The 21,584-nt window shown below is 32.0% G+C and overlaps 2 protein-coding genes across 2 annotated transcripts; one reads left to right on the forward strand and one right to left on the reverse strand.

The window, feature by feature from the left end:
- Positions 1-1,304: 1,304 nt before the first annotated feature.
- Positions 1,305-2,147, reverse strand: LOC107613809 (uncharacterized). The gene has a single exon (XM_016315971.1). It carries the CDS (start codon positions 2,145-2,147, stop codon positions 1,305-1,307), a length of 843 nt encoding a protein of 280 aa, XP_016171457.1.
- Positions 2,148-19,039: 16,892 nt separating this feature from the next.
- LOC107637869 (F-box/kelch-repeat protein At3g23880) lies at positions 19,040-20,889 on the forward strand. Its single transcript, XM_088502022.1, has one exon. It carries the CDS (start codon positions 19,610-19,612, stop codon positions 20,732-20,734), a length of 1,125 nt encoding a protein of 374 aa, XP_088358148.1. The 5' UTR covers positions 19,040-19,609; the 3' UTR covers positions 20,735-20,889.
- Positions 20,890-21,584: the final 695 nt, after the last annotated feature.

The raw sequence follows: 21,584 nt of genomic DNA on the forward strand, positions 1-21,584 counted from the left end.
ACGTTATTCTCGAACTTCGGTAGCCCGAACTAGATGGAGAAGGTCTCTGGCACTGGTTCAGAGTTTTTTGCAGACTTTGCCCAGTTTGGAAGCACAGCTGGTGATTATAGGCCACAGTTTGAGGATGCTGCGGTGGATCTCAACGTCGACTTCAATGAAGTGTCGACTGGTTATCAAGGAGGTATGTTTGCTTTGGGAGGCACTCCGGCATCCGCCATCGGGGGATAAAGACAACACCCACCGCCTGTACTGTCGGAGCATGCAGCTGCCCCTGTTAGCAGGCCCCCAGATGCATTTGTCCCGGTCACGTAGCGGAGGAAGCGTGTGATGAAGCCGGCAAAGTGTGGGACTGGTTCACACATGTGTTAGTTGTCGGAGGCGCATAGCGAACCCACAGGGAGGTTGTGTGTACCCTTAAGCACGGCATTGATACACTCAGAGATGTTAGTCATCATATGACCATATCGACGACCACCATCCCGATATTGGGTCCACAACTCCAACCCAATTCTTCCGCACCAATCAACCATGGCAGGACCTTCCTTCCGCAAGATATCCATGTAATACCGATGATCCTCCTCAGTGTTTGCATATGCGGCATTCACGAGAATCCTCTGGGCTTCCTTAGACTTGTATGATAGGGCGAAGTTAGCCATGATGTGTCGCACACAAAATGCCCGATATGCCGTAGGGGGGGAGCCATCCACCGTCATCCGCAAGCAGGGCATCCTTGATGGCATTGTGCCGGTCAAATATGACTAAAATGCCAGGCTAAGGGGTGACATGCTGTCGAAGGTGACTGAGGAAAAACTTCCACGAATCTGTGTTTTCACCTTCGACCAACCCGAATGCCACTGGGAGAATGTTCGAGTTTCCATCTTGGGCAATAGCCGTTAGGAGAGTACCTCCATACTTTCCATATAAATGAGTACCATCGATGGATATCAGTGTCTTGCAAACTTAAATGCCTCAATGCATGGAGGAAACGTCTAAAATAGTCGATGAAAGAAAACCGTTGTCGCATCTACCGTATTACCTATCCTCACTGGTGAAGTGCGCAAAACCGCTATAGTGCCCGGCATATACAGTTGAACCCCGGTGATCCACCATGGTATGTGGTTGTAAGACTCCTCCCAATATCCATATATCCGAGCAATGGCCTTTTGCTTGCCCATCCAAACCTTCCTGTAGCTGGGCTTGAACCCAAATTTTGAAGACACCGCGTTCTATAATACCTTAACGGAGACCGATGCATCAGCCATCACCAACGATATAATCGAAGCACAGACGACATGATAATCGAGCTACCTGTGATCCTTCGATATCTCAGTTGCTAGACATGTGTGTGGTCCCTTGTACTTTCTGACTTCCCAATAGCCTTTCCTCTGCCTCATAGTGACACGTATTAGCCAGTTACAACCATTCCTGAACTGGACACACTTCCCATGATACTTAAATTGGTCAGACTCAAACACTTTATATTCTACACCACGACAAATATTATAACTCTTGATTGTCAGTACAGCCTCGTCTTTTGTTTCAAACTGTTGTCCGACCTCAAACTCGTCCGTGCCAATCATGCTAGGCCTGTCTTTATGAATAATAGGGTGTTGCTGATCTACATTTGCGGCCTGGTTCATTGCTTCAAGATCCAATGTGGAAAAGTGTCGAGGGTACTGCTGTGTTTGACTGCTAGCATGGGTTTGAGCTCCCTCGGCAACAACAGTTTCCTCCTCGCCGTCGCTCTCATCACCAATAATTGGTGGCTCCGAATCTGACCCATCATCACCTATAGCCTCCGCAAACGGATCTCTCTCTCTTATCTCCATGAATACGGGTGCACCATCCACTACATGTACAGATCCCATCACAGCTGCAAGCTGTCCAAAGCTACGCCCATCACCCAAGTCATCACCTGGGACAGGCAAATCAGCAGCAAAAGATGGGGACGAGACAAAGGGAGTTACCAGTTGCCCTGTTGGAATGGCGGTGGAACTCCCTTCCATGACACTAGTGGGCGGAGTCGGAGCAGATCCCCCACTGCTACCCTCCACATCAACCATTCTGGCAAACAACTCCAGCGCGCCTAGGTCGGGAAATCTTGCTTGACTGTGAAATATAACTCGCATGTCGTCATCACCCAACATCGCGTACTTCCCAAACTTAACATAACAATTAACGATACTTCTTTATCTTTTGAGTTGTTCTGCCGGATCGGTCTATTATTCCGATGGGGAGAAGAACCTATGATTAGCTTTTCCGGAAATTTCCAAACGAACAATTTCAACGAAATCTTTCAATTAGGTTCGGGATACTCCCTTGTTCCACAGTCCGGGGCTATTTAAACTAACCAATTCAGAATTCTCCGATGTACTAGTATTAGCAATAGCAAGACTATATCTCTAGAGTCAATAATTTTATATGAGGAACTACTGAACTCAATCACTTGCTGCCGTTACTCTTCAGTTTTCTGTTGAGGTCTATCCTGTGGAGTGGAAAAGTTGACAGATAAGTCACCCTTACTGCCACTCTACAGAACCGTACATGAGATTTTCACCTCATACGGCTCCTCGTTCAATTCTTTCCAAGTCATTGGATCCTTTTCTTCGTTCGAGAATCTGGTGTATCATAAGGGATTTGCCTTTTCTATTGATTCCTCCGGATTGGATAAAAAACAATTCTTGAGGGGGGTATTCAACTCCAGGGATGAGTCAAAAAATAAATCTTTATTGTTTCTACCTTGCCTCGATGATATCTGAATACGAAAAAATAATTGCTTCACGCATTTTTTTACCACACTTTCCAGCCTTCTGTAATATACTACTATGCAATTCCATCAACGTCGTTGACGGAGTTATAAACACACCTATCTGCTTTTTGCTAGAAAAAGTTACATCCTCACTTGTGTTTTAATCAATTTTTTCCCGGTGATGCACTAACAAGAAAATACTCTCCGTCATCTCTCCCAACACTCAACAAATCTCCAGTGTGGTTCATCAGATTCAAACTCGTTTATTTATAGAGTTTATGCCTGTGTAAATCCTCCTTACCACCTTGGGGTTACTAACTTGAGCATAAATCGTTTTAGACCAGTGAGTGTTGCTGAAACAAGCATGAATCGCGCCAGGTTGAGGAGGGTCTCATTTAGGTGTAAATCGTGGCAACCCAATGAGGTTTAGCCCAACAACACGTGAAACCTAGCAGCCTAAAATGATTTACTCTATCCTTTTAACCCTAGAGATTCTGGCACGATTTACGCTTTCTTTTCCTTACCAATTCATGCATTAATCATTCTAGGCTGAGATGATTCACGTTTTATATAACCATGCACAGCCTATAATGATTTATATAATAATAGTAAGAGAGTAATCACGTTGCAGAATTCATTTTAGGGGAATCCAGTAATTTTGCTTTTTATAAAATTTATTTAAGTAAAAAACCCTATTATAAATTTACGGCTTAACTAATATTATATAACTTTTATTCTAATAATAAACTTTCTTAGTGTGAGGCTGAGTTTGATTTAGGCAACACTATATCTTGATCATTGTGCCAACAATTTCTTTGATTTGGGATACACATTTCTCAGGACTAAGAAAATAAAAATCACCAAAAATTCCCACCTCAAGATTTTTCTTTCGTTAAAAGATATTATATTATTCATTGATAGAAAAAGTATATCAAAAACTAATAGAAGAAAAAAAAGAAAAAATGTTGTTGTGTCCTTACTAATAGAAGCTAAATTGAAGTTAAAGTCACATCAATATTCAATAAATTAACTAAATAATTTGCCTTATGTTTGTTGTACTTTGTGATTGTTTTTGTTTCATCATCAACATACAGCAAAAATAAACTAACATTCAACAAAATTAACTCATCAAAAAATATTTCACCAAATCATTCAATTCAATTATTATTCTTTTATTCTTTCTCAGAGAAACAGCGTTGTTTAAACATATATCCAAACCAAATCTAAAAAAAAAACCAATTATAACGGTTCACTAGTTAATTATTGGTTCAATCAATTTTCAGACAAATTTTTTCAGGATGATTTTTATGTCTTAACCGAACTGACTAGGTGATCGGTTTTCAATTAATCCGATTGAATCGACTAATTTGATTCGGTTTTTAGAACATTGTATATAACATTTAGGGTAAAGTATACTAAATTAGTCTTACTACATTTAGGTCTAATTCTGTTTTGATCCCTAATTAAGGTTTAAAGTGTTCTATTTAAATCCAAAAAAAAATTATTTTGCTTTAACGTAGTTCTACCGTGAAGTCAATATTAAAAACATGGACAAAGACATTATGTCCAAAAATACGAAAGTTGTGTATTTTGTATCCTTTCTAATAAGAAAGACACAAAAATACTAACAAGAGATACAAATTAATTTTTAATTTTTTGTTTAATTATTTGTATCAAATTTTTATAATTATACTTTTTATTATTATAATTTTTTTAACTTTTTTGAATGAAAAAAATAAAAATAAATATTTTTTTTTCAATTTATTCTAATTAGTTCAGGATAAACTCTCTTTTGTGTCGTCTTTTTAATTTAGTTCAACAAAAATGCTTTATGAATATAGTAAATAAGTTCTTTCTTAAAGTGTAATAAATAAGCTCTTTTACGGTAAATTATGTGTAAATTAAAATAACCAACGAGTTAAACAGGTTGATTTGTATAATATTTTTTTTAATCGAACAAAAAACCAATTTGAGGAAGAATTTTCAAAATATTTATAGAATGAATAAAGTCACCTTTAAATTAATTGTATGTTACTTCTTTTAAGTGGGTTAGTCGGATCGTCGAATTAAATAAAAAAAAATAAAAAAATATAATTTAATACAATATAATATATAATAGTATATTATTAAATTATAATATAATATCATCATTGATGAATAATAGTAAATTATATAAAATTATGGTTTAATGAATACTTGTATAATATATTTTTTGTAGACATCACGAATATAATATATACATCAGGAAAACAAACATGACTTACTGGAGAAGTGGACTAAGGTAATGGGTAAGTATATTGGTTTGAACTTCATTTTCTCCTTTGGTATAATTACTTATATTTTACTACCTTATTATAAAAAAGATAAATAACCTTTATTTACTTATATTTTATTATCTTATTATATAAATTTATTTATTTCATATATTTTATATATTAAATAACTTAAGATATTTTATTTTTTTATAATATATTTTTAATTATTAATATTAAATTTATAATTTTAAAAAATAAAAATATAAAATTAATTTCTTAAACTCAATAAAAAAACGACTGAACAGTCACGTGAGCCGCTAGTTAAAATAGTAACGGAATAAGGACTAACGTGTTTTCTCACAAATTAGTAGCAACATGAAATAAGTGAAGAAAGTCCATCAATTGTTAAGTGGTCGCTAATTCCTCACTAAATAAGCTTTTGATTAGTGACTAAATTGCGACCAGTTACTTCTAACATTTTCTTAGTTAGCTTTGGATTTGTTATAACTCTACGATGGATTTCCAACGAGATTAGCGAGTAATTTGCTACAAAATAGGTAGGATATAGCTTTTGCTTTGCGACGATATTGCCGTTGCCAAGTCGCTCGCTAAATTAAACTTGCGACAACTTAACGACAAATATATTTTGCCCGCTAATCAGCGAACGAAGTGTGTCAGTTGTTAAACGGTCGCAAATTTCTCGCTACTTAGGTCCTAGGCACTCAATATCCATATTTCCACTATAGCAAGGAACACTTTATCCGTTGTGACAAGTTAGCGACGACTATTTTCTGTCGCTACCCTAATTTTGACTTTTTATAATATTATGTGACAAATTAGCGAAAAACTAGTTGCTCGCTAAAAATAAAAACTTTGGTGACAAATTACCTAGGAACTTGTCCATCGCAGAATGCATTTAAGTCTTTGTGACGGATTAGCTAGGAACATTGTTCTTCACTAATTAGCCTTTTCGCACAAAGTTTATTTAGCGACGGACTAGTGTGTGAACTGTTTCTCGCTAATTGTATATCAAACACTTGCGACGGAATAGTGACAATAATATCCCTTGCTATTTTTTTTTATCGAACCCCTAAGTGACTGATTTGCTAGAACATTGTCATCGCTAATTAATTTGTGACAAATTAGCGAGAAAATTTTTTCCGCTCTTTTTTAGCTACAAAAGCCAATCTGCGAGAAACAAACTTACTCGTAAATCTCTCGCTAATCAGTCGCTTTTCTCAAGTTCGGGTATTTTGTGACCGCTCATTAATTTTGTCGTTAGTGCGTCATTAATTCCACGCAAGTTAGTGACGAATTAGTGATAAAAAATATTTCTCGCAAAAATTCGTCGCTAATTTGTCAAATTCTTGTAGTGGTAAGGGTGACTGGACATTTAAAAATTCTCGAAAATAGTACCCCCATTAAGCGATTTGATATATATATATAGGGGCGGAAGTACATAAAATTAAAGGGGGACAATGGCCCCCAAAATTTTAATTTTTATTTAAAAAAAAAATAGTCTAGTCCCTCCTTGTTTTATTTCCCAGCTCCCCCCTCTCTTTTTGTTCCATAACTTTCCCAGCCCCCTTTTAATTCATATAAAAAACCCAGCCTAATAACCCATTTTCCATCCCCTTTTTTTATTTTCCAACCTCTCCTCAATCCTCCCATTTTGTTGGTACAACCAGTCTCCCCCTTCCCGCCTTGGCGCCTTCACTTTCTAAAATTTCAGGTAACAACTTTTCCTATTTTTCTTCATCTTTATCTCTTTAATCTTCTTATCTTTTACCTCTTTGACTCTTATTTTATTTTATTTTTTTTTTGCAGATTAAAAAAAAAGATAGTAGTTCAACAAGTGATTCTTCACTCCTCTTTCTCAAAAAAGGTTCTATTTTTATTTTTTTTATTTCAAGAAAATTATTGAACTAAATCAACTAATAATAAAGAGACATAGTCATACAAAAATAGAACAAATGAATTGTATTTAATCTAGCATTGACTCTACCAGTGTCTACAGCAACAACAGAAAGAGCTTTTTTAGCAATGAAAATTGTTAAGACAAGACTCCGAAGTAAGATGGCTGATGAATTTCTTGCAGACAATTTGGTCATCTATATAGAAAAAGAATTAGCAGCTATTTTCGACACAAATTTAATTATAGATGATTTTGAAAATAGAAAAAATCGTCGAATAGCCTTTTCATGATACAAAACTGTAAGTGGTAATTTTTATATATTATTGTCTTACTTTGATTGAGATTATATATATATATTTCTTTTTAATTTTATCAATAGAAATAGTAATATAAAATATTTTTAGTAAATTATATATATAGAAAAAGCTATACATAGACTCGTGGGGATGCGCGTCAAGGGACAGTCCAAAGGTTTAGCAAACCGGACTTGTGGGTTGGCTTGATAACCGACAGATGAGACTCATCAGTCATAGAGCAGGCATTCATCATATGCATCTATGTGACATTGTTTGGGTGTGCATATTGTACTTGGTTTGCCTATGTGAATAATTCTGTCTAATTGCTAATTGCTCTACTTGATGTAACTGCTTGATTGTGCTTGAACATCCTTACTTGTGTTTGTGACTGAAATTGGTTGAGTTATAGTGAATTGAATGTTGATTGAGTTGTTTGGGTCTGAAGCCATGTTTGGTTTGTGTTGTGGTTTAGTAAAGTATGAAGTACCAAGCTGGTTCAGCATAGACTTAATGAACTCATGCTTGGAATAGGTTGGTCATTCATACTGTTAGAAAACTTTTTAAATTTTTGGTGGTTAAACCATCGATTTTCAAAGGATTCATAAGACAACGATAATCACTGAGTTTGAAAACGATTTTCTTATTAAATATCTTCTTATGACAATTTTGAAAACTCTGTGGTGAGACCATGTGGTTAGGTTCTCATCCCCCTACAACTTTATCTTTTCAAGAGAAGACGGATGACGAGGCTCACGAAGAGTTTTATTGCATTTTGTTTATTCGATGTTATTGTTTTAGTTATTATTTATTTATCCCTCTCCATCATTATTATATTTTTGTAAGAGGGACAGGAATTGTATGTTTTGTATGTATGTTATATTCATAAGCTATTTATGTAAGAACTTTTGTATATATGTATATGCTTGTTTGTTTTCAAGATAAAGTATTTTTCCGACTTTTCAAAGAGAACAGCGCTACGGTTTCGAATCAAAGGCTCCTATTTTATTATTGAGTATATGAAGTCACCGTAATACTTCTTTCTTATCAGATTGGCGCAGCCGAAAGCGTGACATTTTGGTAGTGAGAGTGTTACATATTTGGTGGTGGTAAAGATGCTGATGGTGGTGGTAAAAGTGATAGTGGTGGAGGGTATTTTTGTCCATAAAAGTTAAAAGGACGATTCAATACGAAATAAAACGTTTAGGATGATTCTAAATCAAAAGTTACATCAGGGACGGTTTCGATTCTGACCCTCAACGTTAGGGATCAAAACAATACTTATCCCTAAATCTTAATATTAGGATAATCATCCGTACACCTAGTGAATTGAACATCCGATATATCCATTATTTATATTGTTTAGTATTTTCATTGTCTACCTATATACTTTTCCTTTTTGAATTATCTTAATTAGATGTGCTTTAATAGATTATAATTTTAAATTATTTTAATATTTTTTAATTGATAATTATATTTAATAATTTATATCATAATTTTTTTATATTTTATTTTTATTTTTTATTTTATAATATATAATCTATATATAAAATATGAGTTATATAATAAAAATTATTAAAATATTTTTAATTCAATATCAATAATTTTATATGCATAATATTTATAGTTTCAGACATATAACATCGATCCATAATTCACAAATTGAAATTGATTTATTATTGTTTATTATTTATTTTGCAAGTTATAAATCAACCGTTTTTTTTATGTTTTTTACTTTTAATAAATTGAGAGTAACAAATTTGAGATTTAGAATTTTTTTATAAAATAAGTTGTAGTAATTTAAAAAATACTTTTTTAAGATTAATGATATAAGGATTTAAGATTTTTATTTAAAATAAAAATTGTATAATTGTGAATGTAATAAGTTAATAATAACGGTTAGATTTTTGGAATTTAATTTTCATAAAATTTAAATTGATTTTAGTATAATTAAATAAAAAAAATGTTTATAAAAAAATTAATTGTATCAATTAATTAAAGAAGAGTGATCCATATTTTTTTATAATTGAGAATGTTAATTAAGTAGGGAGTCACTCTGATAAATACGTCTAGAATGTCTTTTTTTAAAGATATTTTTTAATAATTAAAATTTAACATATATAATCGATTAAATTGTGTTATTTTTGTCAAAATTAGGTCAGACAAATTAATTTGACCGAAAAATAGTGAATCAAAATTTGAATCGGTCTAAATTAATATTATTTTTTATAAAAAATAACTACAATACTTATCATAGGGTTAGGATTTAGAGTTTTCAAAATATATATATATATATATATATATAATAGGGCCATTTTAGTTATATTTTATAATAAAGATATTGTACTAATTTTTTATAAAAAATATTAATTTATACCAATTGAAAATTTAATTTATTAATTTTTTGGCTAAACTGATTTATTTGGTCTAATTTTAATAAAAATAACATAATTTAATTGATTGTATGTGTTAAATTTAAAAGACATCTTAAAAAAAATGTTTTTAACATTTTTATCTAAAGTGACTTCGAATTAAGTATATACATTTTTATATATTATTTATGATTTTTTTGTCTTAGTAGCATTACTTACTCTTTTTGTAAGCTCTTGTAAGCTCTCTAACTAGTTACATTGTTAATGTATGCAGATAGCACTGTCGGGTATATTGGAAATCAAGCGAGTGAAGCTAAGCACAAGAGTGCGATTAAGAAAGACGAACACGGAACATTGGTGTCAGCAAACAGCGTGGGAATATACCACGACCACTTCTACATTTACCATCTTGACCTTGACATTGACGGCGTGGAGAACTCTTTTGGGCAGACTAACTTGAAGACGGTTAGAGTAACAGACGGAAGCTCCAAGAGGAAGAGTTATTGGACCGTTGACACCAAAACTGCCAACACCGAATCGGACGGCAACATGAAAACTTCCCAATAATGCCATTGTTGAGCACCGGATTTGAGCTGAGGCCAACCAATTTCTTTGAGAGGAATCCAGTTCTTGTGACCCTCACTCCCAATGATGTTACATGGCCTGGCTGCCCCAAGTAGGATTGAAGAAGCACATGCTAATTGAAGATCTCAATTACCGTGCTAGCTATAGAGCCTAGGAACACATTGTTATGGAGAAAAGGGTGAAATCTTGTTTGTTTCTTTGTTTTGCATGGGCAATTAGGTATTTTTTAAATATTATTCTTTATTCAATCTTAAGAGGAGATAGAGAATAAAAAATAAGTAATTTTTTTGATTTTTTGAATAACTAATATATAAAAGTAGATATTTAAATTTGGAATTTTTGTAAGTAGACAATGATTTTTGTAAATAATAATATGAACAATGAGTAATTGAATACTCCACTCCAAATTACCTCTTAAACCTTAATATTAGATAATTATCTGCACACCTAATGAATTGAACATCCAGTTAATACATGAGTAAATCGAATAAAAAAAAACAACCATCCAATTAAAAATAATAAATATTATCATCTGTATACCTATTAAATTGGAGATATATCTATTATTTACATTATTTATTATTTTCATTGTCTACTTATACTTTTCTTTAAATTTATTAAATAATAATAAATTCTTAAAAAACCAGACTAAAAACTGAAAATTAAAGAATAACTAGCATTTTAAAGAATAACGCTTACTTAATAAAATACTCTAAACTGAACCTTATCCTTTTCGAATTGAGGTATTTTATAAAATATTGTTTCTCTTAAAAGGTCATGTGTTTATGTGATTTTAGAGATTAAATTGTCAATATCATCACTAAATTGGTGGTTTATACTTCAATGGTCATGCATATCCTCCAAAATAAGCTTTTAAATTCTAATACGAAAAAAGTTTGGTAACAAAAATTTTTGAGCTAAAATTTTTTATAATTTACTTTATTTATATAACTTAATAATAGTTTTATTTTTAACTTCATTCTCCTATCAATTCACTTATTATATTCTTATCAGCTCTATTTATTAATAACATTAATTATAATATCATATCCCTTACTATTAGGCATTCTTATAATCAATACTTAATATTTTTTTTATGATTTGATTTTTATATTTAAGAATATAATAAAGACTAATAATAATTATAAAGAATGGTAATGATAATTTGTATTAAATAAGTTAATTGTAATTGATTTTTTATTTTTGTTAAATCATTTATCATCATTCAATGGAGATACAAAATCTAAAAGCTATTCTAATATGGTTTTGTTTCTGTTAATTCAATTATTTTCATTTAAAATTCACAACTCTAATACTATTGCAAGCACAATTAGAAATTTAGAATAGGCCAAGGAATTTTACAAGAAGTCATCTTTATCATTACAAATAGTATGGCGATTGAATTCGACCTTAATACGGTACCTTTGGTAGAAGGTGCTAATGAAGAATTTGAACAACAAACGGACTCACCCGATGAGGTTGTTGTCAGTCAACCAATTTTTGAGAATATGAAAAATCACACTAGTTTTGATGAGGTATGATAATAAACTGATTTTTTTTGTGTGTTTTTATGTGTATTTATAATTATATTGTACTACTATATTCATACACATAACATTCATATGTTCATATACATAACATCCATAATTACATACAACTAACATTTAAAAATTAAATTCATGTTTATTAGATATTATTACATCCATACACGTATTATTTTTTAGTTATTGCATAAGTAACTATAAAGTTAAAACAAATGTTTTTAAATTTTATCATAATTGAATTTAAAAAAAATGTCAAATTCTTAAATTAATTTATTCAATTGATAAATTTAATCATAATATCCATAAATTCATACATATAATATCCATAATTTCATATTAATAACATCCATAATTTATACTCATAATATTCATAATTTCATACCTATACCTATGATGTCTATAATTAATAAATTTTTATAGTTAATATTATCAAATTTTAAACTATACGTCTTATTGTATTCTTCAAATTATCTCATATGTACATTAGTATAGGTCATGGTTTTAATTATTTTAATATTTTTATTTAATATTCATATGTATGTTTATTTATTGATTTTAATATGACGAGTTAATAATTATTTTTAAAAAATTATTTTTAAATTTTTGTTTATATTTTATATTTTATTTTTTAATAGTCTATATGTAAAATATAAGTTGTATAATAAAAGTTGTTAAAAATTTTTAATTTAACTTTCATAATTTTTACAGAAAATTATTGCATTTAATGGATAATAATGTGATTGAGAAATATTAAGAATTTGATTTGAGAGAAACTAAAATTGATTTTGGAAAGAATATTAATGACTCCAAACATATAGCAAAATGATAAATAATAAAAAAGTGTATGTCACTAACTTATCAAAAAAATAAAATTTTTAGATGACTTGTAATTATTCTTTGCTACCTAGCATCACTCTGCTAATAAATGTATGTTGCGTAAGCATAACCGATAAGGCAATTACCATCAACAAATACATACATCATCAGCTAGTTCACGGAAACTTCTTAAACCAATTGGCTTCCAGAGTTTACTTGTTACATTATTTAACTATTCATAAAATTACGACTTTGAAACCTTCAAATTTCAAAGTCACCGAGAACAAGTTTCAATTGAAGTATGTGAAGCCTTGATAATGATCATAACTTCTTTGCTAAGTTTACTCCTCCAACTCAAATCCTTCTTGCTCCTTCTTTGCTTTGATAATGTTGGTTCTTCTTCTTAAACTACTTGCATTCTTGGTAGTAAATATATGGAGTTTGTTAACGCGTTTGATCTTCAACACGATCGCTCACACCATCGTGCTTTTGATCCAAAGTCTCAAAGAATCTGGTGAGGGCTCACAAGGAATATTTCAACAAGTTGCAGAAGTCACTAAGGCATGTTTGGATTTCATCCTCAAGCAGATGGTGAATTCAATAAGTTATCTAATTTCTAAAGCATTCGGTATTCTCAAAGATAGCGTTGCAGGGTCAGTGGCGGTTACCGGATCCGTGGCTGGAGGACTTGGAGAGAAACTTAAAGAGTCACTGGTGAAACAGGTTCAAGAGCTAATTAAGCAAATTGCAAACATGGTTTCTAATATGGTTACTGATTTGTGGAATAATTACAAGGATGCTGTCGGATATGTTGCAGAGAATGTTTGAATCTTCATTGTGCTTCTAGGATTTGTCCTTTTGTTACAGTAGAATTAGATATCCTTTAAATATTATTTTTTATTTAGTTTTTTAAAAAAATAAATAATAAATAATTGTTTTGATTTTTTAAACATTAAAACTAAATATTTAAATTTATTAAATAATAATAAATCCTTAAAAAAATTGACAAAAATTAAAAGTTAAATAACAACTAAGAAAGAATAATTACTGCCTTGTACGCACGTGCTTAATGCTTGTGTGTTTTTTTTATTGAACATGCTTAATGTCTGTGTTCGAATATACTTCACATGATTCATAATTAACAAAAAGATCATATTTCAGAAAGTGAAAATCAAAAGGGCTATGTTTTTAGGTAGCGATTGTTTTCGGGGCAAAATACGGAGATATGGATAACATTTGTTTAAAAAGTGTTTGGAAGTAGAGACATGGCTCAGGATTCGGTGGTCCAGGAAACTTTGGACTATTTAGTAGTCCAAGTAGAAAACATGTTTTTTAAGATTTTTTAACAATTGCTACATAATCTTTTAACTAATTTTAATTATAAATTGACCCTATATATTTTATATAATTATAAAAACAATTTTTTATTTTATAAATAATTAATTTATCATAAATCTATCATGTTCATTAACAATCAAATACAAAAACAACAACAATTATATCCTCCATGGATCCAAATCGATTAAAATATTACATTCGATCCGAGACGTTCCTGAGGAGTCATGAAATCGTGTTTCGCTGAAAACCAATCGATTGGACTATCAAACCAATCGATTGAAATTTAACTTAATCGATTGAATTTCAGTTTATCAATAAACAATCGATTGTATATTGCTGGTAAGCATGGTTTTGCATAAATCAATCGATTGGTCATAGTAACCAATCGATTGAACAATGAATTAAATGTAAAATTTATGTAATTCAATCGATTGCTTATGATTTTCAATCGATTGAATTCTTCCAAGGAAGCAATTCCACCAAAACAGAGAAATTGTATGCAGGGACCAGCTTGTGCTTACAGTGGCAGCAGCACTGTTGTAAAGCCAATGAGAGGGAACAGTTTGTAGTAGTTGTAAAAAAGAAGCTCTTCAAATATAATATACTGAGTGGCAATTCCACTCAATTGCACTTGTTAATTCGATTCTTGCTGAGCATTATTGATCGGATTTGAGACATTCACTTGAGCATAAGGTTATTTCTGGAGCTATATGTTATCTCTTATTTTATTTTAGTATGAGCGCTTCTTGTATCTGATTCTGCATGTTTTGTGGTTGTGGATATGTGTCTGAGAGAACTCTCACTCAATCCCCCGTCTCCTCTATTTGTGTCAGATTTGCAGAGTACTCATGGACTCTGAAATCCTGTTATATTCATGAGTGGACAGTGGATATATTGTCTTCGAGACAGTTTTTTATACTTTTATGTCCACTCTTTCACGAAGGACAATGATAGACACGGGATTTGGAAGAGTGGATACGGACAATTTTATAAATTTTGTTTTCTTTTTTTTCCACTATTACCCCTTCTTATTTTTTCTATTGCGTTGTTCAGAGATACTTTTTTCTTTCCTGTTCTTCCTCTATCTCTTTTTTTTTTTTTCAGGTACTCTCTCCTTTTTGTAGAATTTTTTTATTAGGGGTAGATAATTTTTTTCTTTTTATCGTTTTACTTCAATACCATTTTAACCTTATATTATATTATTTGATTTGTAATAAAAATAATAACAAAAATTATTAATCTTAAAACTTTTAAAAGATAAATATTAGCAAAAGTAAAATTGATCTTTTAAAATGCTAAAAAATAATTTATAAATTGTAATTGATTTTATATAATTTAAAAAAAAATCAGTTTTTTATAAAGAAAAATCAGTTTTTAGATAAAAAAATAGTTTTTTTAAATAAAAATATATTTTTATATGCAAAAACTAATTGTTTTTTCATGTAAAAATAGATTTTTTTTAAAATTAATTTTTATTTAAAATTAATTTGGCTTATTAACTTAAACAAAATTTTTTATTAATCAAACTCAAATTTATTTTTTTTGTTAATCTTAACCATATGTATTCCTACATATTAATAATAAATTTTAAAATAAAATAATTATATTTATAAATTTTATTTTAATATAAATACTAATATATTTTTTTATTAAAATTTTTTACCTCTTCAAATATTTTTTTCAAGTTTCGTCTGTACTCCTACATACTCTCATTTTTTATTAAATTAATTTGTATTGATGTAGAAAATTTGGAATCACAGGACTATTTTAGTCATTTCATATAATATTTTAGTCTTGTCCATGTGTATCCAAACATAATACTAGACATTACATTAGTGTCTTGTCCATCGTATCCAAACACAATACACAAAGAATAATTTTTAATGTCTCTGTCCTATTGTCTCCATTTCAATGTCATGTTCTGTTTCTAAAGCCAAACACAGCCTTATTGATGTTTGGTTTTGGTGTTTCAATTCGTACACTTTAGAATCCAATTACACTATTGATGTTAGGCCTAAGCCCACACACATTTCTAGTTGCCGAAAATAAAAAAGACTACTTTGCGTCTTTGCCCCTGCTACTTAATAGTTGGCTACGCGGTTTAGTTGGTTAGGAAAAACAACCATTTGTACCCATGAACTTTACGAACGCTGACAAAAGTACCCATTAAAGAAGGAAACTAACGTTGTATCCATCAAAGATGGAGTCCGTACGACAAAAGTAGCCAAATCCTAAATTTATGTTGACTTTTTAATAAAATTCCAGAATTACCCCACCATTATCTTCAACCCCTCCTCTCTTCTTTCCCAAATCTCAAACACCTCTATTACCTAAAAATCCTAATCTCAATACCTAAAAACCCCAAATTATCATTTTCCTAACCCTAATCTCAATACCCCTTTTAACAAATTTCAACCCTCTCTTTATTCTTTTCATCAATTTTACCACCTCCTTCACCAACACGTGTTGATGGTGTATTGAGTTTGTGCTTCCCCACTGCCGCCGGCAGAGCCTTCTCCTCCTCCTGCTGTAACTTCCGGCTGAGAGCAGTTTTGGAAGAGGTAGTCTCCCGATGAGTTGGCACCGTAATCATAATGATGATCGGCGAAGGAGTGTCCACCGAGGAAGTTCTCGAGCTTGGGTTGTTGGTAATGGTGATGGTGGTTGTTGTCGACATTGTTATTGTTGTTGCATGAAGTTTCCAATAGCAGGTTTTGGTTGATGTAGTTATTCTCCTTCCAATCTATGATGATAAAGAAAAATTAAAAAAAAAAAAGAGTAATTTGTAATAATAATAGAGAAATTAAAAGAGAAAAGAAATTATTAAACCTTGATGAGTAGAAAGGTGATGATGATTGTTGAAGGGTTCTTGATAGATGGAAAAAGGAGGGAGGTTGAGAGTAGTAGCGGCATGAGTGGAAGGAGTGAGATCGAAGCAGTTTCCATCATCAGCAGCAGTTACATCATCTTGTGCAGTGGGATTGAATAGCCCAAAACGAGTTTGATGATGATGAGTAGTAGTAGTGTGTTGTTCTTGAGGGGAGAGAGAGAAACCCAACAAGTTCATTGAAGCCATAGAAGAAGAAGAAGAAGAAAGGTTAAATTGCTGAATAAAGAGAGGGTTGAAATTTGTTGAAAGGGGTATTGAGATTAGGGTTAGGAAAATGATAATTTGGGGTTTTTAGGTATTGAGATTAGGGTTTTTAGGTAATGGAGGTGTTTGAGATTTGGGAAAGAAGAGAGGAGAGGTTGAAGATAATGGTGGGGGTAATTCTGGAATTTTATTAAAAAGTCAACATAAATTTAGGATTTGGCTACTTTTGTCGTACGGACTCCATCTTTGATGGATACAACGTTAGTTTCCTTCTTTAATGGGTATTTTTGTCAGCGTTCGTAAAGTTCATGGGTACAAATGGTTGTTTTTCCAGTTGGTTATAACAACCATCCACATCGAGAAAAAAAAAAAAACGCATCTACGTACTTAGAAAAATAAATATTTAAGTAAATTTTATTATATTTATTTAAATTCAATTCAAACTAAATAAATATCTATTTTAAAATAAAAATAATTATTTACATATTTTGTAAAATAAATATCTAATAAATTTTATTATATATATTTAAATTTAATCTAAATTAAATAAACATCCACTTTAAAATAAAAATATTCATATAGGCATATACTTAGTAAAATAAACAATTCAAAGCGACAGTCCTGGAGTCGTGAACAGTCCCTTATACCTTTTTTATACACTCTGTCTTGTGTTGCAATATTTGAGAGAAACCCATCAATCGATCTCATTAGAAAGAAAAAATCAAAATAAAAAAGTGAAAGCTTGTTGCCGTCATTGATCAATAGCGTTGAATCAGCAGTAGGAAAGTGCAGAAAAATCGACAAAAAGAAAGGCAGTTCACCAAAGTGGATGGGCGGATGGGTAGGAGGTGCGTTGGGCTGAGTGCCGGAGGAGAGACGCAAGTGGAAACTTGTTGCTGTCGTTAATTAATGGTGTCGAATCAGTAGTAAAAAAGTGCGGAGAAACCGGCGAAGATAAAACCAGTCTTCACCTAAATGGATGGGCAGGTGAAAGGAAGGCGCTTTTGGCTGAGCACCACCGGAGGAGGAGGCACGTCGGGCTGACCAGCAATAGGGGTGTTCATGGATCGGATCGTATCTGCAGATCCGCAGTAAATATCCACATCCGATCCGAAAATTGCAGATACGATCCGATCCGTAAATTGATGCGGATGGGATCGCCGATATCTGCTCTACATCCGCGTATCTGATCCGCAGATCCGCACCATAATAATTAAAAAATAAATTAAATATATATATATTTGGTATTATATTTACTTGTTTTTATGTTTTAGTTAGTAATTATTATTCATATATTGTATTATTTTATTTTTGTTATTTAGAAATAGTTTGATTAAAAATATTTTAGAAATAAATAAGTTTAAAAGTATGAAAGAAATATTTTTATCGAATTTTTTTACATAGAAATATAATTAAAAAAAGAGAAGGTTTAATTATGCGGATATATCCAATATCCGATCCGATCCGATCCGCAAATGTGCGGATCGGATCGGATCGGATCCGGCACTAAAAAGCGCGCATATCATATCCGATCCGATCCGATGGAAATTGTGCGAATTGGATCGAATTTTCGGTCATATCTGATCCGATCCGATCCGCGGACACCCCTAACTAGTAAAGGCGTGTCAGGTTAAATAGCGGATGAGAAGACCATTGGGATGAATGATAGCTTGAATAAAAGAGGGTTGAGATGGAATAAAAGAGATTATTTTGTGTAACTCTAATAATTTAAATTTAAAAATTAATTATTTTAAATAAAATGTTAATTTTAATAATTAATTTAATTTTTTTTAAAATAGTTATTTACAGTTGTTTAATATTTACATTGTTCTCGTGTACCATATCTCATGTCATGTCCTCAAATAAAGGTTAAAAAAGTTTAAGGGATGTGATATTTATAGTTCCTGGATGAAAATCATACATTAGACAACCAGTTGTTTTAAGACAAATAAACAAGGTGCGGGGAAAAAAAAAACTGAATGCGGCCGAAAATTCTGAAAGCAAATTCTAGATTGGATTTTTTTCCTCCTCATTCTTGCTTTTGTCGTTTGCTCATGGAACTTTTGAGGTTCTCACAGGATCCTCGCTTGATACATGTATGTATCTCAGCTTATCCAGAGAAGAAAAATGAATAAAGAAAAGAACACTGGTGACATACCCTGTGGCATAACTGTGTTGGTGCTCAATGATGCATGCTTATCTGATCTGGTATACTATATTAGTAGCAAATTACCAATGCTTGTCATCCTCTAGTGGATGAAGAGTCAAATAGTCAGTGATTTGAACAAATGGCATACTCGGTCACCGCCACTCAAAACATCGAATTCAGTTAGTGGATAAGTTTAACTTATCTCATCCATTATCACAGAAAAATAATCCTCCAAAAAAATCAAAATTGTTGCTGTTTTTTAGTTTGATATTATCATTATGTAGTGTGTATCCAATTACAGTTCATTAGGTCATGATGGGAATATCCCTTCCTCTGTATATTTAACCTAATCTTTATAATTCATTATTCATCTATAAATATGAATCTCTCAGTGATAGAAAAGTGTAGAAAAATGAACTCATGGCATTGATCAATGATCACTAGCTCATCCCAACAGTAGAATCTTAATTATCAGCATTATCACATTAAGAATCAAACTATGTCTCATTCGCCTAATCAAGTTTCACTGCCACCACTACCTTTCATCCCTGATGAACTCATTGAAGAGATTCTCTCGAGGCTCCCTGTGAGGTCTCTTCTACAATTCAGGTGCGTATGCAAGTCATGGATGTCACTCATTTCTGACCCTTACTTCGTTAAAAAGCACCTTCAATTGTCAACACAGAGCACCAACCTCACGCGCCAGAGGATCATACTCACTGACACAACCGCAGAGTTCCACCTCAAGTCTTGCCCTTTGACTTCTCTGTTCCATAACCCATCAACCATATGCGAGGACCTTAACTACCCAGTTAAGAACAAGTTCCGCCATGACGGAATTGTTGGTTCCTGCAATGGCTTGCTATGTTTTGCAGTTAAAGGAGACTCTGTTCTTCTCTGGAACCCTTCAACTAGAGTCTCCAAGAAGTCACCACCTTTGTGTAATAACTGGAGGCCAGGGTGTTTTACCAATTTTGGCCTTGGTTATGATCAAAAGAACGATGACTACAAGGTGGTGGCTGTGTTTTGTGACCCTAATGTGTTCTTCGCTGAAACTAATGTGAAGGTATATAGCATGGCCTCAAAATCTTGGAGAAAGATTCAAGACTTCCCTCATGGTGTTACCCCCTATCAAACCTCGGGAAAATTCGTGAGTGGCACTCTCAACTGGGACGCCAATTATGCTGTTGGTAATTCAAATTCTTCTTTGTGGATCATTGTTTCATTGGATCTACACAAGGAAACATACAACGAGATTCTGCCACCTCATTATGAGAAGGAAGAATGTTCCAAACCTAGTTTGGGTACGTTAAAGGGATGTCTGTGCATGAATTATGACTACAAAAAAAGCTATTTTGTGTTGTGGCTGATGAAGGACTATGGAGTAAGAGAGTCTTGGGTAAAAATGGTGACTATTCCTTATTTGCCTAATCCTGAAGATTTTTCATATTCAGGGCCATATTGCATTTCTGATAATGGTGAAGTCTTGTTAATGTTTGAGTTTGATTTAATTTTGTATGACCCAAGAGACCAATCATTTAAGTATCCAAAAGTTCACAGTGGGAAGGGTTGGTTTGATGCAGAGGTCTATGCTGAAACGCTGCTATCACCAATCAAACATTGAGTGTGTCAAGTGTTTTAAATCGCTGCTCATATCTTATCAATCAATATTCATGTATGGTCATATTTGATGAAACCTCGATTTTATGTTGGTTGTGGGGTATGTATATCATGATCGGAGAAAACTATAGATTCAATAATAGCTTTCATTTCTACTAAGAGTTGAAGCATATGCTTTCTTGTGCATATTAAGAGTTAATAAACAATAAATATAAACAAATTTAACATTAAGGATAGAAATATTCTTAATATATAATATATAATGTGCATGTCTGAAAAAAATAAAAAAATTATATATACTTATGATAAATAAGTGAAGATTTGAATCAAAATCCTCTCTTGTTCACAAGAAGCTAATAATTTAATTTATTAATAATATATAAATAATATTTAATATTATAAAATATATAAAAAAAACTAAATATTGTATTTAAGTAAAAATAAATTTATTTTGTAGAATTATATAAGATTTGATACGGCCGTTACAAATCCGATGTCATAACTCGGCATTATATACAATAATTCGGTACTTTACGTTATAACTCGACGTTATACGTTACAATCAGACTCAACAGACTACATCCTAAAGTAAAAACGTCCGACCAGATATTATCACTTATTAAAACCTATTAACTGCTCTTCAATTCAGATGATCAATAGAAACGTAATCGACCTATTTTATCTCACCTATAAAGGTATGATATTTTATCTTCAAAGGAGAGGCTGAATTCTCAGTACTAACTTAAGCATCGGAGTGCCTTTTGCAGGTACACTCCCCCTTTGTTCATACTCTCCGTGATGTGATATCTCTCTGGACGAAGAGCTCGGATCTTTCAAGTCTATAACTCGGCGTT

The sequence above is a fragment of the Arachis ipaensis genome, chromosome B1, assembly GCF_059453495.1.
Source record: "Arachis ipaensis isolate K30076 ecotype BB chromosome B1, ASM5945349v1, whole genome shotgun sequence".
Lineage (NCBI taxonomy): Eukaryota > Viridiplantae > Streptophyta > Magnoliopsida > Fabales > Fabaceae > Arachis > Arachis ipaensis.